The sequence below is a fragment of the Pelmatolapia mariae genome, linkage group LG10_11 (assembly GCF_036321145.2).
Source record: "Pelmatolapia mariae isolate MD_Pm_ZW linkage group LG10_11, Pm_UMD_F_2, whole genome shotgun sequence".
Lineage (NCBI taxonomy): Eukaryota > Metazoa > Chordata > Actinopteri > Cichliformes > Cichlidae > Pelmatolapia > Pelmatolapia mariae.
The window spans coordinates 41,768,182-41,794,023 of record NC_086236.1 but is presented as its reverse complement, the minus strand read 5'-3'; the positions used below and the strand labels follow the sequence as shown (position 1 = coordinate 41,794,023).

Sequence of the window (25,842 nt, the reverse complement as noted above, 5' to 3'; positions counted from 1 at the left end):
CATCGCAAAATCCAGAGGAGAGCTGCCTCCATCCTCAAAGACCCCACACCCCCCCCAACACGGACTGTTCACGCTTCTGCCCTCAGGATGGAGGTTCAGAAGTGTGAAATCCAGAACATCCAGACTCAACAACTCCTTCTTCCACACTGCCATCAGACTCTTGAACAGCTGACCTATTTTTAAACAGTAATAATATTTTTTTTGCACATCAGGTCATCCTGCATATTAAGCCAGCATATTAAGCTATAGCTCTTTTGCACACATCTCTGTTTCACATCTCCATATTTTGTCTCCTTTTCTGTTTTCATTTATTTATTTGTACTATTGTATTTATATGTTCTGTTTCTATTGTATATATTAATCAGCATCTGTGGGTGGACAGCAAAGAAAGAATTTCATTGCACAGAGAAATGACTTTTTCTCTTATGACATATGACAATAAACACTTTGAATCTTGAATCAAAATCAATTAGATAGAAAAGTTAATAAAAAAAATAAAATAAAATAAGAATGTATTTAAAAGTTATGCAGGATGTCCAACAACCTTATTGCCAAACATTGTGCTTGAGTGAAACTTGCACCCATAGAGCCACCATACTACAGGTGGTGAGAGCAATTACAAAGACGTGTTCTCATATCTTACCTACATGGAATAGTTTTTCTTTTCTTTTTTTTTTTTACTGTAATTTGTAATAGAGCATGAAAAACTTTAAGCAGGATTTCTCTGACTCACAGTCACCTTTGGCAAACCCATTATTGCTGGCCGGTGTAAAACTTGTTACTAGCAGCCACAACAGCAGATTTAAAACTGTGGTAGTCTGCAAAATTCCAGGAGATTTACCTTCTTCTGATGAGCTTAATCAGCATTATGTGAACTTGCTGTTTTATAACTTGATTGTAACACATGTTCATATGTGTAAATGCCAAGTACTGTAGTCCAGCTTTAACAGAGGTGTGTTGTTTAGTGTCCTAAAGTCATAACCTTACAATTATCTTAAATGGTTTGAAAAATATGTAAGTGGTAGGATTTCTGGCTTTATTTTTACAGCCTTGAGACGATCAGTTTTTATTTGTTTGCATTGCCATAAATCAAATGACTCTATTCACTACTGGATATTCAATATATTCTCCCATATTAGCCTGTCTTCATTGACTCACTGTTAAACTCAGAATTAAATTTAAAATCCAAAAATTACAAAGTTATGAATAATCAGGCCTCATAGTATAATTATCCTATTGGAACATTTCATTCTCAAAGTAAAGGCTTCCTTGTGATTCCTTAAGTTACTAAAAGTAGAATGCCAGCCAGATTCCTCTGTTATCAAGCCCCTCTTCTTCTGAAACAGCTCCAAGAGACACTCTCTCCACTTTTAAGACTATGCTTAAACCTTCATTTTGTCTGGATCCAGCATATAGTTGGAACTGAATCAGATAAACCTGCAACATCCCTCAATTAACATCCCTTCGTGCATTTATATGCCACTACAGAATGTCATTAGCCTTTGTGCGCTCTTTTCTGTAGACTGTGTTTCGTCCTTTTTGTTGTGCTACACTCTCCGCTTTTCTTATCTAAATCTGATTTAATAAATACTCGGCCTTGGTACTGAGGCAGATACCAGAAATAGGTGCGTCTTGGACGCGTTCTCTGACGCGTAAAACTTCATCGTGGTTCCATTCGCTGTCTTCTGTCTTCTACGCCACGACGTCATCATGAAGGGGCGGGAGCACGGCGTCGAGTGGGTAACCAAACAGCAGCAGGGGAGAAAGCCACCGGCGGATGCGCATCGTTCAGGTGAGATTCAGCGGGATATAAAGATAATTAAAATGAGGTGAAGGCATTGACGCGCTCTTTGACTTCTCCTGTTTTGCAGGTAAACGGAAGGACGGATATATAAATATGAGAAAACTTAGACGCTCACGCTGATATGGTAGCTACGTAGCTAGTATTAGCTAGCAATGGGCTGACGGTAATGTGTCGCTCGCTGTCACGTTAAGCCCGCTTTCCATGTTTTACTACCTTATTAATTTTAACAGGCAGTAAAGTGGTCTTCAATAGGTTTTTAATAATGTTACATTATTAGCCCGGTGTTATTGCTCTTACGTGGCTAAAGGCAGCGAAATCGTAACTCCTTCGTCCATGAAAACAGGATAATCAGGGAACCATCGAGCCACATTTTTAAGGTGACTGTTCGATATGTACTTTGACAGCTATACTACTGTCTTTCACTCAGGTCATATACATCATCCCGTTATCCAGCTGTAACTTACACGAGGATTGGGTCTTGAATGGAGAAGTGTCGCATTAGGTCACGATAACAGTTTATTACCTTTCAGTGACCTCTCACTGACCAGACATTTCGTGTGTTTGGTGGAGCTCCAGGTTGTGTACAACTGAGTGCAGAGACAAAGCTCTGACATGCAGCTGGCCAGCTTTCACTTCTGAGGAGACGGCTGAAGAATCCTGTGGTGTCCGTAGAAGAACATCCACCATGCAGAGGATTCCTGAGTGCCGTCTGAATGTTTGATTAAAAACTCTTATGCCTCTTTTCCTCTAGTAATGTTGTAGACATGCTCAAAAGAACTGTGTTGATAGTTTTTGTGATAAAGTGACAATTTATTTGTCCACATATCTAGTCACGGCAAACAAGAAAGTTCGGTTTCAACCGACATTTCTTGTAACACAAGGGTTTGTCAAAAATCTGCTGTGTCATTCCAGGTGTAACACTGCACATGTGCAAAGCTCACATTTCATTGTTCAGTGATGAGTTGATAACACCAAATTGCGCATACAGTAGGTAGGTTTTACATTAGAAATGTAAAGGAAAATATCAAGGCTCCGGTAGTGATCTGATTTTTGGAGAAATAGAATTTTTAGTATATGTGTAATATTGCCTAATTGTTAGAGCTCAACTAAGTTAATAACAAGCTCATATTGGCTATTTGCTGAGTTATCACTGTTGGCATTTATGTAAGCTGATACATCAAATTTCATAAAGTAAAGAAGAGGAGGTAGATACTAGGGTTCTCACGATATTAGAATTTGAGACTTGATACTGATATCCAGGAAAATACTCAATATCAGTTTTGTAATGCATCCTGCAGCAGTAGAAGTAATGGTGAAGAAGTCAGTTTGAAAAAGTTAACTTGAAATTTTCCACTAATTTTCCCAAATACAAGTTAATTTAACAAAATACGTATTTAAGATGATGTTTAGAGGTTCTATTCATTTCACAAATTGTTTAGAGCATTTCATGACAGATTGTGTGAAAAAAAAAGAGTATTTCAGAGCTAAACAAAAGGGTACAACCACCACCACAGTGCCTAAACATCTGAAATCATTTAATCATTGTAGCATTATGGAAAACTTACAAATGAACTTTAAATAAGATGTGGTGTTAGTTTTATATAAAAAGCGAAATTAAAAAAATGAAGAAGATATTTAAAAAAAAAAAACCAGAGCACTCGCTGTGAAAGACTGAACCAGTCACTGCCTGCATTATAAAACTGACCTGACAGCTGGCTGCTAATTTTTTTTAGAGTTTTTGTTCTTTGTTTGTTTGTTTTAAACCTTCAGCTCGTGTACCTAATCTTTGTACCATCCTCACTTCTTAGCATGCGGTGACTGAGGCGGAGGCCTGAAGGCGCTGTGGGTCCATTGGTGGCAGCAGGAGCAGGAATCCAGCTTAGATGAAGGATGAAGAGCCCGGTGCACAGATGTAGGGATGTGGAGCATGGCCGTGGACAGTCTGGGGCCGGGGGAGGAACCAGCTGCCTACAGGAGGAACAGCGCATCCCCATCTCCAAAGACGTCATCACTTCCTCCTCTGCCTCAGCCATGTGGTTCATCAGGGATGCCTGCGGCATTGTGTGTGCCATCATCACCTGGCTGCTGGTCTTGTACGCTGAGTTTGTGGTGTTGTTTGTGATGCTGTTGCCCTCCAAGAACCTGATGTACAGTATTGTGAACGGGACTCTGTTCAACACTCTGGCCTTCCTTGCCCTCGCCTCTCACCTCAGGGCCATGTGCACTGACCCTGTAAGTCAGGTTGCATTGGATTATTCATGCATACAAATTGTTTTAATTCTCAGTGTCATGCTGACACTTAATGCTCTTTAGCGTTATAAAGTTCTGATTAATGTAGCAGACATTTAATAAAATGACCATTATGGTGATTAATGAGCTGCACATATATCTGAGGTCATCTACTTTATGTACATGTTTCCTGCTAGGGGGCCGTGCCAAAAGGAAACGCCACTAAGGAATACATAGAAAGCCTTCAACTGAAACCAGGACAGGTGGTCTACAAATGTCCCAAGTGCTGCAGCATCAAGCCTGACCGAGCACACCACTGCAGGTAGGGCAAAAAGGATGCGAAATTCCCACTGCCGCATTTGACATTCACAAACCTAGTCCTATGCTTCACTTTAGTGCAGTAACGTCCCCAATTTTAACCTTTCATAAATCCTGAAACTGGTGCAATTCCCATTCTCGGAGGGAGTGACTGAGGTTACTTATTTCTAGCTGCAGCTTACAGATAGAGCCCAACCGATACAGGATTTTTGAGACCGATACCATTATTTGTTCATTTAAAAATCTGATATCGGGTGATATTTTTTTTCTTTCATACCTATGAAGTATAAACCGATTTCCAGAACATTTGTTGTGTGTAGCTACTTATGAGTCCTTACTAAGATAATATGACAGCGGATTCTAAAAATAGGTTTTATTATCACATCAAGTTGTGGATTACTCGTTTACACTGTGCCACACTCTCCTCGGATCAGAGTCCCTCTGGTGGTCAGAGTATGCAACATCAGCCCTCTAACACAGATGAAGGGTGTTTTCCCTTCTCTTGCTTACTTTTCATTTACTGGCTGCTATAAACACATACAAATGCAGACGCTAAAATATTTGCCTATAACAGAAGTGGTGATATATTGGTCAGGCTCTATTTACATTTACCCTACATTTGGCCTGCAGGCCACATGCAGGCAAGTTTGAAAAGAGAACTAGTTGTAGAATACACTGTTGAATGTGTTTGGGTGTGATTGCTTTTAAAATGCAGATGTTGTGGTTTGTTTGTTTTTTAGAACCAATCCATAAAGCAACATGAGTGACTAAATAAAGTAACAGACAGTTACAATAAAAGCATATAAAATACAGGGTGCTACCTTTGTGAGATTCTGTTTTAGTTTCAGAATGATGACATTTTGAGCCTGTTTGAAGGTTAAGAGTTTGTTTTTGGATTAAATTTAGAATTAGGTTTAGGTTCAGACAAAGGTTTTGCTTAACCTGATGGTTACAGTTAGGGAGCAGAGGTTACATTGTGAATGAATACGCTCACAAAGATAGCCAAATAAACATTTGTGTGTGTGTGTGTGTCCCTCAACCTACCTACACTACCAGTCAAAAGTTTGCACACACCTTCTCATTTAATGGTTTTTCCTTATTTTTACTACTTTCTACATTGTAGATACAAACTGAAGATATCGACTATATGAAGCAAGATCTATGCAGTTATGTAGCAAATAAAAATAATGTCTTATATTTTAGATTACTTAAAAGTAGCCACCTTCAGCTTTGTTGAGAGCGCTGCAAACCCTTGGCCGTCTCTCAGTGAGCTTCATGATGTAGTCACCTGAAATGGTTTTCACTTCACAGGTGTGCCTTAGCAGGCTATATCTGTGGTGTTTCTTTCCTTCTTAATGGAGTTGGGACCATCAGTTTTGTTGTGCAGAAGTCAGGTTTGTACACAGCTGACAACCCTATTTGACAACTGTTAGAATTCATATTATGGCAAGAACCAATCAGCTAAGTAAAGAGAAGTAAGAATCTAACATTACTTTAAGAACTGAAGGTCAGTCAGTCCAGAAAACTGCTAAAACTTTGAATGTGTACCCAAAAACCATCAAGCGCCCCAGGAAGAGTGAGCTCTGCTGCTAAGGATAAATTCATCCGAGTCACCAGCCTCAGAAACCGCAAGTTAACAGCACCTCAGATTAGAGCCCAGATACATGCCACTCCATTCCGGTTTGTGTTTAGTTGGACCATCATTTATTTTTCAACAGTACAATGACCCCAAACACACATGGCCTGGCCTCCACAGTCACCTGACCTAAACCCAATCAAGATGGTTTGGGATGAGATGGACTGCAGAGTGAAGGCAAAACAAACAATAAGTGCTCAATAACTCTGGGAACTCCTTCAAGACTGTTGGAAAACCATTTCAGGTGACTACCTCATGAAACTCATCAAGAGAATGCCAAGAGTGTTCAAAGTAGTAATCAAAGCATAGGGTGGCTATTTTGAAAAATCTAAAATCTAAATATTTTGAGCTATTTCACACTTTTTGTTTATTACATAATTCCATATGTGTTCATTTATAGTTTTGATGCCTTCAGTGAGAATCTACAATGTAAATAGTCATGAAAATAAAGAAAAACAATTAAATGAGATGTAGATGTTACAGTTATACAATAAAAATAAGAAATAGTATAGTAAAAAACACTTTATCACATACCCAAAAACAAAATCGTATTGAATAAAATACGACTTTGTATAAAGTACTTTTGCTATTGTGTTTGTAGTTGAATTCCCCTGCAATTTCAATTCTTCTTGTTCAGTGAGAGAAATCTAGACTGTTTTGTGCTTGAACAAGTATGTTGAAGTCAGGTTCAGCGTTTGGAAATGTGAAGGATAGTGGACAAGTGATGATCACTGAGAGAAGCTCTGTATTTGCATTTGTTAAACCTCTTCACTGAGTTTGTTCACATATCAAAGTAGATCCAAAGAGAACCAACATCTTCTCTGTTTGCATGTGAGTAAGAATGTTGCTCTCCAGTTGGCTTGAAAGAAACTGCAACTTTCAAATGAAGGCCTTTACCAGGCTTTATATTTTATGTGCGTGTAGGCCCTTGCGTATCGATTTGGTGTTTAGATCATGCATTAGTGTAGTGTAGTTCAGGATTTCCCTTCTATCTGCATCTCAGACCTCTGAAATATCTTTACCTTTCTTCCTCCAAAACTCTTACATTTCTGCTCTTATGTCCCATACTCTTTGTGGCGGAGGTGTGGTCCCTGGCTCAGCTGCAGGGGAGGGGTGGTGCAGTGAGATCAAGGGGCAATGCCATGGTGGTTGGTGACATAGGTGTGTGAAGTTTTTAGTTAACGATCTCTCTCTCTCGGTGTGTGAATTTTAATGAAACCGGGGCAGAGAGTGGAGAGGTGTGTCAGAATGCGGCTGAAAGCTGCACCTGTGGGTGCCGAGCCGAGGAAACAGACAGAAAGACTGTCAGTAGTGTGTGTCAGCAATAAAAGAGGAAATAAACCCAAACAGTGTGTCTACTTGTGGTTCTTCTTCACACTCTTCATCACTTTGTCCTGTATGAGTCACTTGACAGCTCTGTGGTAGCCTATGTCACCATTTTCAGTCAAACAATGTGCAACTAATTGTGATTCAGTGTTCTCTCCCTGATTACATCATTAACAGGGTTAATTTTTAGCACTGACTTTCACGGTATCTTCTGGTGTATAATACACTGCAAAAATAACAATTTCAGTCACTTTATCTTGCATCTGCTTCAGAGGTCCCACATTTTTTCTCTGTCAGATTTGGATAGTAATCACTTGTAACACTTGTTAGTTTGTAACATTTTAGTCCAGGCTTGATCAGGCTTGGTATGTCTTGAGCCACCCTCACATCTCTCCATCTTCTGATTTCCTCATAGGGTGCCAAGAGAGGAACTGTGGAACCGTATCTTCTGCTTTCTCTAGTTTCACAAAGACACAGTGGAGGTCCTTCTGACTAGAGCAGGGCGATATGACCAAAATATTTATCACGATATACATTTGAAAATTTGCGATAACGATATAACTGATGATATAATTGACACTAGACAAAACACTTTACAACTCCACAACTTTATTAGGGAAAAAAAAACAAAACATCAATGTATTTTCACTTAAACAAGCAGCTGTTTCAGAATCAGAATACTTTATTGATCCCTAGGGGAAATTCTTTTTCGTTACAGTGCTCCATTACAAACAAACATTAACAAAGACAGACAATGCACTAACTAAGAATAGCACAATATATACAGGCATATATATATATATATATATATATATATATATATATATATATATATATATATATATACACACATACATAAAGGTCACTTATTAATAAATAGCTGAAAAAGGAAGAACATGTGCAAAAAGGGTGTAGCTGTTGCTGTAAACAGTGTGTTAAGTGGATATGTTGTACAGGGAGATGGCCACAGGCAGGAATGATTTCCTGTGTCGTTCAATGGTGCTTTTCGGTAATCTCAGTCTCTCACTGAACGTGCTCCTGTGACTGACCAACATGTCATGGAGTGGGTGGGAGGTGTTATCCAACATTGTCTTTATCTTGGACAGCACCCGCCTCTTTGACACCACCTTGAGGGAGTCCAGCTCCATCCCCACAACATTACTGGCCTTACGAATCAGTTTATCGAGTCTGTTGGCATCTGCGACCCTCAGCCTGCTCCCCCAGCATGCAACAGCATAGAGGATCGCACTGGCCACAACAGACTCGTAGAAAATCCTGAGCATTTTCTGGCAGATGTTGAAGGACCTCAGTCGCCTCAAAAAATAGAGATGGCTCTGGCCCTTCCTGTAAAGTGCTGTGGTGTTTTTAGCCCAGTCCAGTTTATTGTCAATGTGTACTCCAAGGTATTTATAGTCCTCCACAATGTCAACACTGACCCCATGGATTGAAACAGGGGTCAAGTATTTCCTGGTCTTCCTGAAGTCCACTATTAATTCCTTGGTCTTTGCCACGTTGAGCTGCAGATGATTCTGCTCACACCATGTGACAAAGGAGTCGACCACAGCCCGGTACTCTGTCTCATCATCCCTGCTGATGCATCCAACCACCGCAGAGTCATCAGAAAACTTCTGAAGATGGCAGGTCTCTGTGCAGTGGCTGAAGTCTGTGGTGTAGAGGGTGAAGAGGAAGGGGAAGAGGACAGTCCCTTGTGGTGCCCCTGTGTTGCTAATTATCTTGTCAGACACACACTGTGGGAGACGTACATATTGTGGTCTTCCTGTCAGGTAATCAACAATCCAGGACACCAGAGAAGCATCGACCTGCATCACTGTTAGCTTATCACCCAGGAGGGTCGGCCTGATGGTGTAGAAAGCACTGGAAAAGTCAAAAAACATGACCCTCACAGTGCTCGCCGGCTGGTCCAGATGGGCGTAGACACGATTGAGCAGGTAGATGATGGCGTCCTCTGTTCCGAGACGAGGCTGATAAGCAAATTGAAGGGGATCCAGATGTGGTGTGACAATGGGTCGCAGCTGGTCCAGTATGAGCCTTTCCAGGGTCTTCATAATGTGGGAGGTCAGTGCCACGGGCCTGTAATCCTGGGGGCCACTGGGACGTGGCGTCTTTAGAATAGGGACGAGGCATGATGTCTTCCACAGCACTGGGACCCTCTGCCTACTCAGACTCAGCATAAACAGTTTGTGAAAGACTCCACACAGCTGGGGGGCACAGGCCTTGAGGACGCGGGGACTCACTACGTCTGGTCCAGCAGACTTGCCTGAGTGAAGTCTCCTCATTTGCATCTCAACCTGGTATTGAGTGAAGGTGATGGGTGGGGGAGGGGTGTCAGGAATCCCACAGGAGGCAACAGTGCCATGTGAAGAGAGAGGCTGGCACAGTGGTGTGGTTCTGGATTCCAGGCTGACTACAGGTGAGGTTGTGGGGGTGTGAGCAGACACTGAAGTGTCGAATCTATTGAAAAACAAATTCAGCTCCTTAGCTCTATTCTCACCTCCCTCAGCTCCCCTGCTGTTGGTTGGCCTGAATCCAGTGATGGTCTTCATGCCCCTCCACACCTCTCTCATGCTGTTCTGCTGGAGTTTCCACGCCAACTTCCTCCTGTAATTGTCTTTGGCCTCTCTGATCTTGTCCTTTAGTAACACCTGGACCTTCCTCACCTCCTCTCTATTGCCCCCTCTGAAAGCCCTCTTCTTGTCGTTGAGGAGGGCTTTGATGTCCTTAGTCACCCACGGCTTGTTATTTGGGTAACAATGAACAGTCTGAGCTGGAACAATGGAGTTGGTGCAGAAAGTTATGTAGTCTGTGATACACTCAGTTAGCTCATTGATGTCCTCGGCGTGAGGCTCACAGAGTGTTTCCCAGTCGGTCACCTCGAAACAGCCCTGTAGTTCCGCTAAGGCCTCCTCTGACCACCTCCTAACGCTCCTCGTGGTCACAGGTACCCTCCTCACAATTGGCACATAGCAGGGGGTGAGGTGAATCAGGTTATGATCTGACCTACCAAGTGGGGGGAGGGAGGAGGAGCTGTATGCATCCTTGACGTTAGCATACAGTAGGTCTAAAATTTTCTCTCCCCTGGTGGGACAGTCCGCATATTGTTTGAATGTTGGTAATGTGTTGTTCAGTGATACATGGTTGAAGTCACCCGAGATCACAATAAAGGCACTCGGGTGCTGAGTCTGTAACCGGGCTATGGCAGAGTGAATAGTGTCACATGCAGCTGTGGGGTTAGCAGAGGGAGGGACATAAACAGCCACCAAGATGACATGAGAAAATTCCCTGGGTAAATAATACGGCCTGAGTCCTACAGCACATAGTTCAATGTCTGGGCAACAAATCCTTTCTTTGATTGTTATGTTGGCAGGGTTACACCACTGGTTGTTAACTAAAACAGCAAGCCCACCTCCTTTCCGCTTACCGCTAGCGATGCTGTCCCTGTCCGCCCAAACAGTGTGGAAGCCTTCCACGGAAGCATTCTCGTCGGGAATGTCCTGGTGCATCCATGATTCAGTGAAACACATCAGGCTACACTCTCGGTATTCCCTCTGACTCCGTACCAGCGCTGAGAGCTCGTCGATTTTATCCCATAACGATCGCACATTTCCCATTACTATAGACGGCAGACACGGTTTATACCTCCTCCTCGCTTTGAGCCTCCGCTGTCTCACCGTCTCCTTCTTTCTTCTCTTCTGTCCTTGACCTCTGCATCCCCGATGTGTTTTTCTGTGCATTAAAGTTATATAAAAATTTAACAGTGCAAATGCAAATTCCTTGCTGACAGTTTAACCAAAAGGCATTTCCAGTGGAAATTGGCCGACATATCCTCAGCATAACCATGTATAATATCCACAAAACTTAAAAAGAGGTTATACACACACAATACGGTAATATTATGTTGAAGCACAGTACGTATCACTCCGCGAGGCTCCTGCCTACGATAGCCGTAATGCTCCGACAATCCATCAAGCAGTGCGGCTTCGTAGCTTAGCAAAGTCATATTAAAACATTTGACAGATTTTCGAGCACCGTGTACCACATAAAATCGTTTTGAGGTCAGTAAACACAACCAGAATTCATACATGAGGCACATGGAATTATAAGGGGCACTGTCGATTTCCAGAAAAATCAAAGGATTGATTTTAAGTGTGCCGTATTTTCTAAAGAACACAGTAATAACGACGGCCCGCTAGCATGCTCTACCAAAAATAGTGCTCTGGTGTGTATCTGACAGACGAAAGCTAAACCAGTTCCACACCACTGAAGTTGCAGCATTTTTTACAAACCAATTCTGGTTCATCCGTTTCATTCAACCATCAGCTTTCGCCCTTCTCATTCTCCGTCGCCGCCATGTTTTTTCCGCCATGTGCGTATGAAAACAAAGGCACTGCATATGCGCGTTACCCATATTCTATCGCGATATTTCATTTTCTTATCGTTGCCCAACATTATACCGGTATTACCGTGAACGGTATATGGCCCAGCCCTACTTCTGACCTTTTCTATACTTCTCCATCAGCACTCTCAAAGCAAGCGTCACATCTGTAGTGCTCTTTTTCTGCATCAGTCACACTGCCCCTCACTGATCCTCACCTTTCTTGTTATCCTAGTTTCAACAACTCCTTTACCATAAATTAATGGTTTGGCTCATCGTTGTTCATGTATTTAAAATAAAAACAGCATTTCCCTTCAAAATAAAACCAATAAAGTTATATTGTGTTTTCCCACAAAACTGCTAAAACCTAAGTCATTCTCAACTGGGAATCTTACCCGACAGCATTTGGTTGCTAAAAGGCATCAAACTGCATGATATATGCTTATTTAGGTTTGCATCCTAATTTCCCATTTATCTCATGTGGGCTGCATGTGGCTTTGGGGGTGTATATAGAAGGAATATTTCAAATTCAGTACTGCTCTTACTCAGTTTCCTGTCAGTACCAACTACAAGTGGATTCAGTGAATTCTTGTTGCGATAGGTGATAAACAACCACGCATAGAATAGTATAGCTTATCGGGCCTTTATATTGTAATTATATATATATTCATAGGCATGATTGTAGTCACAAAGCAGTAAAGCAACATATTAAATCTTCTCAGGAAATCCAGTAATGATTTCCAAACACTCGCTGTTTGCACAGAACACCCAGCTTTAGCACTAGCCTTACCACCAGCTTCCTGTTTGCTCAAATGCAGAGAATGTAAATCCTTAAACTTTAGTATTTGCATTAAAAAACCTTCATTTTTTTCAGTTTATCCCATATTTCATGTTGTCTTTTAGTTTCTTTGACAAAACGTTTTCATCCTGGTTTTCAGTGGAATTTGCGTCTTGCGCTTCTCTTACAGTGTTTGCAAACGCTGCATACGGAAGATGGACCACCACTGTCCCTGGGTCAACAACTGTGTTGGAGAGAACAACCAAAAGTACTTTGTGCTTTTCACAGTAAGTCCACTGTTAGTCTGTAAATTGACGAAAAAAAACACCCTGAAGGTTACGCCTGTCACATGATTTTCAATCATAAAGACAAGTCACCAGTTGTTGCTATAGAAATGGAGCACAGTTTCTTGGTAAATGCCACTCTGTTTGTGGTTAGCCTGTGTTGTCAGTTCCTGCTCATTGTATCCACTTTCTCATTTTCTTTTTTAACCCAGATGTACATTGCACTCACTTCTCTCCACGCTTTGGTCATGGTGGTCTTCCATTTCCTCTACTGCTTTGAAGATGATTGGACGAGTAAGTTCTTTTTCCTTTTTTACAGTTCTCTTTAGCCTTCAAGCACATAAAGAACAGAGCTCTAGATATAAATAGACATCTTCCTTCAAACATAACAGTAAAAAAAGTAATTTGCTTGATTTTATATTTTGTATTTACATACATAACCATCATCTTCTATTCTTCACATTTGTTTCCATTTCTTAAAGGACCATATTTCTGTTCTTGTGTTTATCCCATCCTGTTTACATAAATGGGGGACAAAAAAAACAGAAACGCCTTCTACAGCCAAGAAAATCATTGCAATTCAACACCTGTACCTACAGTTTCAGCAACTAGACAGTCTAACCTTTATGAAAAATGGATTTTTTGTAGGACTGCAAGACAAAACTGCATTAATCTTATCTGGAAATATTGTTGTTTTTGGACATTGATCAACACAGCATTAATGCTTTTAGTCCTTGTTGATACAAAATTAATACTTGTTAGTAGGACAAGTTATTGGTATTTGCGCACAACCTTCAGAGCTGTGAATAAAAATTTTGTGTAGGTATTGCGAGTGTTGCTTTTGTTGTTTTATTTTCACAGAACCATTTCTCACTAATAGGGCAAATGTAGCCATCTGCATCAGTGGCTTTCATCAGCAGTTACACACTCGGTCAATGCAGTTTACTTACTGTCTTATAGTAATGATTACTGTTACCAACTGCAATGTGCTAAGATGCATGTTTTCGACATCTCTGTCATATTTAGGTGTCATGAAGTGACAAAAATGTCTAAATTAGACTTCATTAGAGTGCTAGAAGCCGCTCTCACAGGCAGTCATTTACTCATTTGACTCACTGCTCGTACTTTCAGTTCTACTTCCTAACGCCAACAGAGGGTTTAATTTTGACTTTAGACTTCAGGGTCTCCTGTCTGTACCTTTTTATATACACCGATCAGGTATAACAGTCTGACCACTGACAGATGAAGTGAATAACACTGGCTTCTCTTCTTAGTGGCACTTGTTAGTGGGTGAGATATATTAGGGAGCAAGTGAACATTTTGTCCTCAAACCTGATGTGTTAGAAGCAGGAAGAAGGGGCAAGTGTAAGGATTTGAGCAAGTTTGACAGTTTGGGTCAGAGCATCTTCAAAACTGTAGCTCTTGTGGGGTTTTCCCGCTCCGCAGTGGTGAACCAGCGACAGGGTCATGGGCGGCCGAGGCTCATTGATGGGGAGCAAAGGCTGGCTCGTGTGGTCAACAGACGAGCTACGCCAAATTCCCCTGATTTCAAACCAATCGCGCATCTGTGGGATGTGCTTGAGAATAGAGCAGGGCGATATGGCCAAAAATATTTATCACGATATATATTTGAAAATTTGCGATAACGATATAACTGATGATATAATTGATGCGAGACAAAATACAACTCCACAACTTTACTAGCGCCAAAAAAACCCCATCCATTTATTGTCACTTAAACAAGAAGCTGTTTTTTATGTGCATTAAAGCTATATAAAAATTTAACAGTGCAAATGCAAATTCCTTGCTGAAAGTTTAACCAAAAGGCATTTCCAGTAGAAATGGGCTGACATATCCTGAGCATAACCATGTATAATATCCACTGAAGTTAAAAAGAGGTGCTTTGCAACATTAAACTGCAGTGTGCCAAATAAAAAAGTCAAATACGTATTTTTCGGACCATAAGGTGCACGGGATTATAAGGCACATTAAGCGAAACAAAGCAGTCAGATAAATCAAACTTTATTCAACTCATTCTTCTTGCTTCCTCCACTTCTGTACCATTGATTCATTAACGCTGTATTCTATCACAGCTGCTCTATTCCCATGTAGTTGCAGTATTTTAATGACTAACCTTCTATTGTGGATGGATTATCTCAGTTGTTCTCCTGACTGAAGTTTGGTCCGTTTACAGCATCCTGCCATGCGATTGCATTTGTCTCTAACCATCAGGAACCTTCACGTTAACTTTTATCGAGTGGGAAAGTGTTAGCGTTCATCCTCCAGCTTCACTGTTTATGTTATGCTAACATAGCTGTGTCACTAGCGATCACGTAGCACATCATTAAATACCACCTAGCCCAACTTCAGTAACCCTACAAACGTCACTGCTGTTTAGTTTCTTGTCTTCATTTATGTTGGAAGTGATAGCAGAGCTGTACGTTTGATTTTTTCAGAAATCTCTCAGTCAGAACATGCTATATCATGCTTAGGTAACTAGCGAAACTAGCGAGCTAACTTCCGGTAATACCGGTACAAACTTCCTGCTAACTTCTAACTCCGTTAAATGTAATAAATTCTGTTTTCATGGATGCCTGGATGTTAAACTTCATAGTTACACCTGGTAAAGCAGCAATGCTGATCGTTTTATTAAAGATGAAATAATTTAGACAGTTTTTAACTCTCAGTGATGCTACAGCCCTACTTGAGAAACAAGCCTGATTCATGGAGGCCCCACAGCACATCTGTCGGGTGCATGCTTCGACAGGTCAGGACTGGGGAACCTACACAATATTAGGCAGATGCTCATAATGTTGTGCCTGATCGGTATACATATATGATCTTCATGGACATCCATTCATCCACTTTCTATCGGTTATTTTATTCAGCGGTGCTGGGAGGCTGGAGCCTATCCTACCCCACTGCATCTACATACAACACAAAATCAAAGTTGCACATTTTCCCTCTGGTCTATAGTGGTGTTTGTCCAGCTAGATTTTTTTTCATGTGAATTGCCCAGTTTTGAAGATTTTGGCTTTTTTTAGTTTCCAAAGTTATGACCCAGGCACTGCAAAAAAAAAAAAAAATCCACAACTTCTTATCCATAATCAAGGATTCTTATCTATAAACAAGGTTTATGGAATAACCGCGCCATGAGGTCAAGAAAGAGGTCTTGTTGCTGAGCTTTCAAATGATTTTTTTTGGTGGGCTTTTAGCTCGTCAATGCAATTGCTATTTAGGTCCATAATATTCAAGAGAATGCAGGCATTTCTATTGGTGATATTTCCAAAACCCAGCAACTGAAACCAAAACAATCTGGACATACATCGGACCACAGGCTAGAGGAAAGGATAATTTTGGGCCATCAGACAGATATTTATGTCCTGCCACTATAAGTGTCATTATATGGCAACGCTTGCAACTCCTTAGGACAAATGAAATTATGAAATATTGTTGACATGAGTACATCTTGTCTCTATTTCTTTGTTGTGACATTTATTTTCCTTCCAGTTAACACTGATGCCATAACTTCCTGATCCCATACAATAGTCTTTAAGAAGTTGACCTAAGCTCATACTTGCTGACTTCAAAGCTTTGCATCGTCACTGTAGAGCTGCGGTTGGATGCAGTAGTTTTTTGATAGAAGTGCAGCAGTTCCTCTATGAATCTCTTCTTTGCCCTTTCACTTCCCTGTGTCCACCTCCCTCCCATTCCCCTAGAGTGCAGTACCTTCTCTCCTCCAGCAACAGTCATCCTCCTCATACTCCTGTGCTTTGAGGGCCTCCTCTTCCTCATCTTCACCTCTGTGATGTTCGGCACCCAAGTCCACTCCATCTGTACCGACGAGACCGTAAGTGACCCAGTTACCATCCTGTTAACCACCTCCTTTTAACTCCTCTGCACTTCAGGACTTCTCCCTGCTGCTGCAACTCTCAACTTCTTTTAACATGAATATCTTTAACGTCTCAAAACATCAGCTGACGTCTCTTACTCTGCAGCAGAACTTCAACCCCAAGTGCCTTAAAAGCAAATAATTTGAGTTACACCTACCATCATATCAGAAATTGCAGAGGTGGATCATAGACTTTTGTAGAGCCTGATTTGTTTTTGCAACCAAAGGAAGTCACCTCCTATTGGCTGTTTTTCCATCTTTTTTATGGCAGAGTGACAATAACAATGCCTTAACTCCAACCTGGCAGTGTTTAATTCATACTGTCTTTTAAAGTATGAGGCAACTGTGGCTGTCACTGTTGCAGTATCAATCTGTAAATAGGACCTTTCCTCACACGAGACATTTAGACTCAGCAGGAAAAGTGCAGGTGTAACTCATAACAGCAATAACAGCAACATTTCAGTCCTTTCCAGACTTGTGGATTAATGTGATACAAAATCAAGTTATTCTGTACTCCTGTGCTTCTTTCTGTTGTGGAGATGTCTCATGTAACAAAAGGTTTATTAGCCTGATTTATCTATACATCCATCCTCATCCTTCTCCCAGTGTTACTACCCCAACTATATAAGCGCTCTCTCTCTCCCTCTCTCTCTCTCTCGCTTTGTCTTTGGTGAGCTGGTTAAACTGAATAAAGTCACAACTTTTCACAGGCAAATAATAATAATAAAGGAGACTAAAACACATGCAAAAAAAAAAAGTTCACCAGTTCAACTGCAGATTTTACACCTGCTGGTCACCATTAGTCTGCCCCCTGGTGGTGAGTCTAATGTGCTGTTCATGAAGGGCAGGCCTGTATGCAATTTTATAATAAAGGTCCGTTTGTCAGTTTATCAGTGAAAGAACGAATCTCTGTCTTCTCAAGTTTGGAGCTGAAATAATCAAGCACACAGCGCCTGTGTGCATGTGAAGCATAGCTCACCAAAGCAAACTCTCCCTGTTTTTAACTTCTTTTTGTCTGCAACTCCAGACCTTATTTATTATGAAGAGAGGGCTTTAGCATACACAGGGCTGTGCAACACACAAGGGAAGGGCACAACAAGGGCTCTCCACTGTCCTAATTCAGCAGCGCCTGACGTGCAGCCCCCGATGATCTTATTTTTATCTTTCTAATACAGAAATGGGTATTTGGAGTTTGTGATTACTGTGATCGCTGGGCCGCAAAAGCACACCAACTGAAGTTTGGTTGTCTCTCGTTTTCAGGGCATAGAGCAATTGAAAAAGGAAGAGAGAAGATGGGCTAAAAAAACTAAGTGGATGAACATGAGGGCGGTATTCGGACACCCTTTCTCCATATTGTGGTTTAGCCCCTTCTCCACCCCCGACCACGGGAAGGCTGAGACCTACCAATATGTGGTGTGAAGGCTCAGCGCAGGGAGTGAGGCGGTCCGATCAAAACCAAAGTGGGAAGGCCTGCCCCCCCCCACACACACACACACACACAGCTCAACGCGATTTACACTGTATATCCCACATTAGCAATGGACAGCTTTTCATGTGCTTTTTTTGTGTTGCCAACTAAGTGCACTATACGTTTTATTTTTGTGTTGCCTTGAGTGAGTCGAGTTGCAGAGAAAAAGAAACACTTTACAGTCGTGTTTGCAAACACTGTGATGGATCTGTTTGTTTCTGACCTGCTTTCTTTCTCCTCTATCAGAAGCCCCTCTCTCTTCTTACTGTTTCCTTTTTGCTTCTCCCTAAAGGGTTAGTTCAGCTAAATTATAAAGAAAAAGCAGGTGTTATGTATTTCCTGTAATTGCCAGCTAATTTCATTACAGTGAAAATAGGAAATGATGTATAAGGTAAACAAAAATGCTTCATAAACTGGCGAAGCACTGAGTTTTAGGACATTTTAAGGACTTTTTTAGGGTAAAACTAGCTGGAAACTGCAGGTCTCCAGATTAGATTAAAATCACACATCAGGGTTAGAGTTACTGTAATTCCACATTAGCTATTCTGATGCCAGCAGAGAGCTTGGTGGATTTTTTTAGATGAACTGACCCTTTAAATATTACTCAATGTCAATGTGTTCCAGACATGGACTGGATAAAGCTTTTAAATGGGTCTACTCTAGAATGGATTGTCTGAACCATTCAGTAATCAGACCCACGCTCAGGCCGACCCTCTGTTATAGTGCTGTAGATAGCACATCAACATCTTGCCTTCGTTACAGTGGGAGTAAATTTTTCATAGTTACTGAAAAAAATCTCTCAAGAATCAAATGCAAAGAAAGTGAAAGCAAAACACAACAATTCTAAGAAAGAATTTACATTAGAATTACATAGAGCGCTCCATTTGGTTCTGATAATCGTCACCTTTGTTTCTGGGTTCAGACTTTTCCTCTGTGGTCTTTTTTTCAGCCCCAGTTCTGACACAAAGCTCTCATGTGGGCTAGTTACATTTAGATGAACATGTCAGTGGACTGAAAGTAAAACTCGATTAATTAGAGAGTGGGCTATCCCTTGGTCTGTCCTAACTGAGATGTTATTATGACTGCTGTTGACATTAGAAGGTATTACCACTTGTTAAATCTGTGCTTCTCTGACTGTTGTCTAAAAGTAGCTGACCAATGGGGACGCAGCATTGTAAGCCCAGCCATGAGAACTTCACAACGGTGGTGCTTTTGTAGTTTCTATGTATATTCTACCTTTGAGTGTTTTTGCTCTTCTCTGATTCACTTTTTTCATTCTTGGGAGATTTTTTTAAATTTCATTATTAGGACAAAAGTTAATCCCAAGACTTTTGGTCTGTTATGTTTGTGATGAGATTTCTCCTTTTCTTCCCCATTAGCAGTGACTTTCAGATTGTCTCATTCTTACATTTAGGTTGGAGTTGAAAGCAGTTCCCATTTTTTAAAACCAGAGCTCTGTTATCTCATCATGTAAAAACCTGTACATTACACTGCATTTAACCCTTTGGGTTCTTGTTAATGTAAGACTACACGAGGCAAGGGATTGCAGTGGTACCAAAAAGCAGAGCTGATAGCCTGCTGTGACTAAAGGATAGCAGATGTACTGAATATTTAAAGTGGGCTTGTTATGCTCATTCCCAGCTCTACAGTTCCCTTCTTAGTCTCTATTTTCTTTAAACTGTGAATCATGCAAAGCTAAGCTAGTAATCTTTATTTATCCTGTGAGGGACCTTCGTGCTCATCTGAAACGAGGTAGTGTAGTTCCCTACCTTTGAGGCAGCCCTTTCTCAAAACCAACTATATTCTGATTGGCTGCCTCTTGTAAAAAGAATGTTTGAGTTGGATGGAGCTTCTGTGTCCACAGTCAGAGCCAGAGATGGCCATGTTAGAGAGATCCTCTGTCTTTGACATCAAACAGAGGAAAGAGTAGAACAAACTGTTTGAAACTGAGTTTAGAGCAGTCTGAAGTCTCACCTCATTATTTGAAACTTATTTAATATAAGCATCCAGCATAATAACACAAAGTATGGCTCAAAAAAGGAAAAGCAAAGCAAATTAGGTCTGATTTAGTAGCTGACCCTTGATCAGCTATTGAAAGTCAGTTTTTGAGGATCTCTGTGATTAAACAACATAAAAGACCAAAAAGTCACGCTGCAGCCTAATCATGTTTTCAGTGATTTTTAGCACCTACAACATTGTCCCTGTTTCCTCTCTGATACATGCTCAAGAAAAACAAAGCCTCTTGGAGGACAGAAATGCATCTTATTTTTGGCTAAAACAAACCAGGAGGTTTCTGGTTGTTCCAGCAAACAGAACCAGATTCTCAGTGTTTAAGCCGGCAGTCTGAGTTCTGCTAAAGGAAAAGGAAAGCCTTTCAATGGTGACTGATGTCGACCTCAGCCTGTCTTTAAGCAGGAAAAACATGTGGGTTAGAAGATGCTGACAGCCTGTCAACAGCCACATATGTTCATTCTGGTTTTTGTTTTTTATGTTGTTGTTGGGTTTTTTTTGTGTGTTATGTTTTTTTAAGAAAGGTTTAGCCTCCTACAGTAGCCTCCCACTAACACTCTGTTTGCATGAATACGTGCCAGTGAATCACAGCTCTAAGCCCATGTGGTGTTTTGATGTTGTGAGCGTGTGCCAAATTCAATAAAACCCACAATTCTGCGATTATTTGGGAACCCTTTGATATGAATTTGCTCTGAAGGGACACTGGCTTCAGTTTAAAATCCTCTTCGCTGCCGGAAATGTATAAAATCGTGTTCGGAGTTAAAGAGATGACGTGGATTTAGAATATTCATTTCTGCACCACGCCAGCCTACAAAGCATTTAACTGAGGTATTAACATTCACTATTCAATTTAAAGTACTTAAAAAAGAAGAAGATTTAATTGCACTTTGTATTTCTTTGTATTTATCATTTGAGATTTTCTCCTGGGTGAACTGCTTTGTTCCAAAGTGTGCGGTTTTATTCTTCTATTCTTTGTTTACATGATATTGTGTGTATCCTTTGTTTCTGAATGCATGGTACAGCTGAAGGCTAGTGTAGTTGTGTATGTGACACTGCTGGTATGATGAAGCAGCTGAGTGACGGCAGAGATTATTATTATTATTATTGTTTTGTTTTGTTATTTTTACAGAAATTTTAATTCTTTCTAAATATTCTGAAGAGATTTCAGCACATGCACAGAGAATAAATTCTTCTCAGATGCAATGCAACAACTGTGTTTGCTTCCTTTTTGGAGGTGCATTTATTTACTTTTGCCTGTCCCTTTATTTTATGTTCAAATAGTAATACGGGAGCAGATGTGGGTTTTTTTGTTGGGTTTTTTTCCTCCTTCTCCCCCGTGCACACAGTTCTTATATGGCCCTCACATCCCGCATTTTCCCTCCGTCCTTGTCTTCCATTCTGCTCCCACGTTACTGTCTGGGATCCTCCTCCCCCCGATACTGTGTCCTCTCCTCACTCATGCATTTTTGCTTTGGTTGATAACTCACTCTGCCGAAAGCTTTCCGAAGCAGACAGCTCTTTGTAATCTTGACTGAGGTAAGCTTGCGAACAGCAGTCACAGTGGCCGTCCCATCAAGCTTGACATGTCACATGTATGCACGCTTCAGTCAGAAGGCCAACGTGTGCTTTCAGTTCCTCCTTTGCTGTTTTACTTCAACCAAACGGTTCGAATGAATGCGTGAGTTCTGTCTGTAATGTGATGCATGTGCCATCTATTTATTTTTGAAGTGCATGCCAGTCTTTTTGGACAGCAGCATGAAATGTTGGGCATGTTTCTTTAAAAAACAAATTGAATAACATGGAACCTAAAGCATTTAGAGGACACTGTTAAAACTCATCAGAAGTCATGCTTTTAAATTCTCAGTTAGCGTTAACTGTAACTTGTGGCCATGAAGCAGTCTTTGCACCAGTACACTAGAAGATGGCTGTAAAATTCACTGTTTGCACTGCATAAATACAAGTCCCAAAGTTGAAACTAATATTAGGTTCAGCTGTTTGAGTTACCCAAATGGATCTTTGACTGTCACTAAAAATACTCTGTCAAGACTCGGGTTTTTTTGTTTTTTGTTTTTTTACATTTAAAACACAAAATTCCAGAAAACTACATTCAGTGGCATGTACTTGAGTTTCTTAGCTAAGCATAAAGACTATAAACAGGGCACCTGCTAGCCTAACCCCGTAAGCACTCTAAAGCTCACAGAACTACATGTTGCCCACTCATCCAAGTACATTTGCATAATGACTGAATGGCGAACAATGGGCAGTTGAGTTTTTTGATCATTAATATGCAAATTTGTTATCACCACTGATCAAAAACCATTGATCAGTGGTCATGAGTACCATTCACAGAGAGTTGGGGAATGGCTGCAATCACAGCATTGTAAGATGGTAAGAGGTACCGTTAAGCCCCCTCCTCGATTCATAGATAGTCTTTCCCTTTTCACGTAAATTGCCTCCTTGACTCCTGACAGTGGTGGTTTCAGTCATTGTGCAAAGGTACTGTTTTATAAGGTCAGGTAAACCTGCAATCAGCTGACATTAAAGAAGTCACTTGGATGAGTGACAAAGCGTTTCTCCCACTGAAAACGCTACGTCCAGATTAACAGAATCAACTTGTAAGGATTTCCTTACCTGGATGATTGAGCATGCATCCAGATGAGTACATGTTGCTTTATGTTAATATCTTGGAACACAGTCCTTCTAAAATAACTTCTTACATTAGTTCTAGAAGTATCTGTCAGCGTTACTTTTTGCCATTATACATTAGAAATCAGAACTGTTGGCCATCTTGAAATGAACCCTAAAACTAACAAACTGGAGGGAAAAACAATCCTATCCCACCTTCTCAAAGTTCAGGGTGACCTCTTCAAATGCCTTCTGTTTGGACAGCAGTTGTGAACCCCAAATATTGAGTCTACTTTAATGAATGCCAAACATTTTTGAAGCTGGAGCGTGCCTACTATCAGTCAACACCCACACATTGGACATCAAAGCCAGAATCGCATCCAAAACTCAGACATTGCGTATTTATCAAGCAGGGCTTTAAAGACTCCTTAAAAATGACTGCTTTAGCACTTCTAGAGAGGCTGTCATGTTTTGAGTGGGAGCCAGGTGAAAGCATCATTACTGTTACTGGTGTTGTATTATAAGCTGCTTCCTGCATTAGCCTAAGCCTCAAGTTTGTGGTAGCTGGCACTTGGTTTGGATTAGGAAGTAACATTCAAAGGTCTGAGGATAAAAATAAACTGACAAATGATTACCAAGAGGGCATCCACTGAAGCCTCATTTACTTCAGCTGGACTTAAATGTGCTTTGAGACAGCCAGCCAGTTCAAATATGTCTCTGGTGCTTTGTTGTAGGAACAAAGACCTGTAAAAGTAATCACATTCCCATCAGCCTCGGCTGCAGTTCAGTTTAGGTGTTAATTAGCAACCATTAGAGCAGCTGGCTCCACTGCCAGTCCTGTTCTCTTTGCTTCCTGGCCAGTACACACAGAATAAATGGCAGCAATGACAAGTAACTCTTTAAATGATTAAACCCTCAACCTGAAGACTTTTTTTTTTTTTAAATAAGCTGGACATGTTTAAGTGTCTGAGGGACTAGCACAAAAAAGCAAAACCATCACATAGTAACATACTATCACCATTTTTGTGTTGTGGATGTCATTGATGGTGCATGCAGGTGATCCCATGCAGTGCTTTTTTTTTTTTTGCTTTGTTTGTCTCTCTGCTCCTTCACCTCAGAACCTCACTGTTTTTTGTCTCCAGGGGATCGAGCGGCTGAAGGGGGAGACGGGGAAGTGGGGGAAAGTGCCGTGTTGGGAGGCCATGCAGATTGCATTCGGAGGCCCCTTCTCACTGTCCTGGTGCAGCCCTTTTTCAGGCTTGAGCTGCAAGAAGAGCCCTGAGGACCACGTCGCCATCCCCCAGGGAGAGATCATCGAGGAGGATGTCATAGAGATACCACTCAACTAGCGCCACCTGCTGGGGAAAGCATAAATTGCAGACTGGCAGGGTTTCTTGACAAGCACAAAGATATTTTTGAAACTGGACTTTCTAAATGTTGAAAAACTGCCCAGAATTTATTTTTAATTATGTATGCATTTTTTTATGTACAGGACTTTTTTCTGGATATATTACCTTTTACAGTTTCTGTTCCTACCTTCAGTGTAGCCATTTGATAGGTGTGCGGAGCACCCATTATCAAACTTTAGTATCTTAGCTTAATACTTGCACACATAAGTGAAGGTCTAATGTGCATTTTAAGGATCTCATATTTCTCTACTAAATCTGCCAAACCTGCAGCATTTTCCTGAATTTGTCTCTAGGAAAACACTGTGAGGACTCAAAGCTCAGTCAGCTCAGTGTTTGGAGAAGAGAATACTGTAAAGTGCCTCCCTGAGCTGCCTCAGAACACCACTAACAGCAGCTCTGCTCCAGCACTGTAGCACAAACGGTTCCTTTCAACCTTCTTGCCTTCCCCCCAGATTTGAACAGCCAGTTTCACAGATAACGGTTAAGCCTAGAAATACAAACTCTCCATTTGGAAAAGGTTTTTAGTCTAAGATTAGGCTTGACCCATGTCTGAGAAACTAGTTCGAGCTCACCTCGTGCCTTATCTATCTTTACTGAGCAAATGTTTGAAACACTACATTGTTTTATTACTCGTCTTGATTCCAGACTGTCTCAAGTCTATTGCACATGTGGGAAAAGGGCAGTAGATGACTTCATATAGAGGATTTTTATTGTGCGTGTATGTAAGCTGGAGGATAAGGGCTTCTAACTGCTAAATGGCTGCTGGACATTATGGGATCACTTATGTTTAATCATGTTTACATTGCTTTAATAATCTACTCATTGTGTGGGTTTCTTCCTTATATGAATGGTCATTCTTTTTTGTTTGTTTGTTTTTTAATCTAGTGACAGATTATTTGTGTTTGTTTTTAGCAAATACATCTGCAGTGTTTGAATTGTATACCAAAAGCTACTGACAGTGCAGTTCAAAACTTAATAGGAACATTTTTTCATACTGCCTTATCATCTCATCTAATCGACTGCGAGAAAGGAAAAAAACATATTTATCAACGTGTCAGAGCACTCCTTACATTGTGGTATATCTTATCTCCTGTTGTGTTTTTCTGCATAGATTCCATTCTGTTCCACTGTGACCACTTTCAGCTCTCCTGCTTCGATGCCTTTGATGATAGCCAACCACAGAAGACAAATACAGCTGTTGTGGTAGAAGTGTGTATCATAATTGGAGAAAACATTACACCTCATTTGCAGCTGAGGCACAGCTAAGTGGTCTGGAATAAATGGGTGTTCAGACAGAACAGCAGGCATGTTGTTTGTATTGTCCTGGGGGAAACACAGTGCCCTCCAAATTTTCATTCAATGTAATTTGAACAAAACAGATCTGCACACCAGAGCTTGGCTTTATCGTTTTGTAGTTGTCACTGACCCATGTGGAGAGGGTTTATTTTGAATTTTTACCTCCAGCCTTTAATCATTACGCTTCTGCCGACTACTGCAGCTGGTCATTTGCATAATTTTGTGTGAGCTATCTAGCTTTTGTGGGCATTGTAAGGTAACATATTCAGCTGCAACTAGTTTGAACTAGTCGACATTAGCACATGGTGAAAGTGGAGAAAACGTTTCCTCAATTTTCTGGGCGTGCAGTCTTCTCCGGTGCTATCCCTAAAAGT

The 25,842-nt window shown here is 40.9% G+C and overlaps 1 protein-coding gene across 4 annotated transcripts; it reads left to right on the top strand.

Annotated features, from left to right (window-relative positions):
• The first annotated feature begins 1,717 nt into the window (after positions 1–1,717).
• zdhhc3a (zinc finger DHHC-type palmitoyltransferase 3a) lies at positions 1,718–25,495 on the top strand. Of its 4 annotated transcripts, XR_010095032.1 has the most exons (8): positions 1,718–1,792; positions 3,613–4,036; positions 4,231–4,355; positions 12,675–12,771; positions 12,981–13,062; positions 16,488–16,618; positions 17,921–21,674; positions 23,906–23,936. XR_010095032.1 is itself a non-coding variant. In XM_063487065.1 (7 exons), exons 2-7 carry the CDS (start codon positions 3,695–3,697, stop codon positions 24,110–24,112), a joined length of 984 nt encoding a protein of 327 aa, XP_063343135.1. In that variant the 5' UTR covers positions 1,718–1,792; positions 3,613–3,694; the 3' UTR covers positions 24,113–25,491. The 4 variants fall into 4 exon arrangements, 3 of the variants coding, with proteins under 3 accessions (XP_063343135.1, XP_063343136.1, XP_063343137.1); XM_063487065.1 differs by lacking the exon at positions 17,921–21,674 and having other exon boundaries at positions 23,906–25,491; XM_063487066.1 differs by lacking the exon at positions 23,906–23,936 and having other exon boundaries at positions 17,921–23,885.
• The last annotated feature ends 347 nt before the right edge of the window (positions 25,496–25,842 follow it).

Bases quoted from the DNA above. Each gene is read 5' to 3' on its own strand.
- zdhhc3a (XM_063487065.1), top strand. From the start codon at position 3,695: ATGAAGAGCCCGGTGCACAGATGTAGGGATGTGGAGCATGGCCGTGGA. The intron at 4,356-12,674 runs GTAGGGCAAAAA...CTTCTCTTACAG, and splicing joins GACCGAGCACACCACTGCAG to TGTTTGCAAACGCTGCATAC. The intron at 12,772-12,980 runs GTAAGTCCACTG...TTTTTAACCCAG, and splicing joins AGTACTTTGTGCTTTTCACA to ATGTACATTGCACTCACTTC.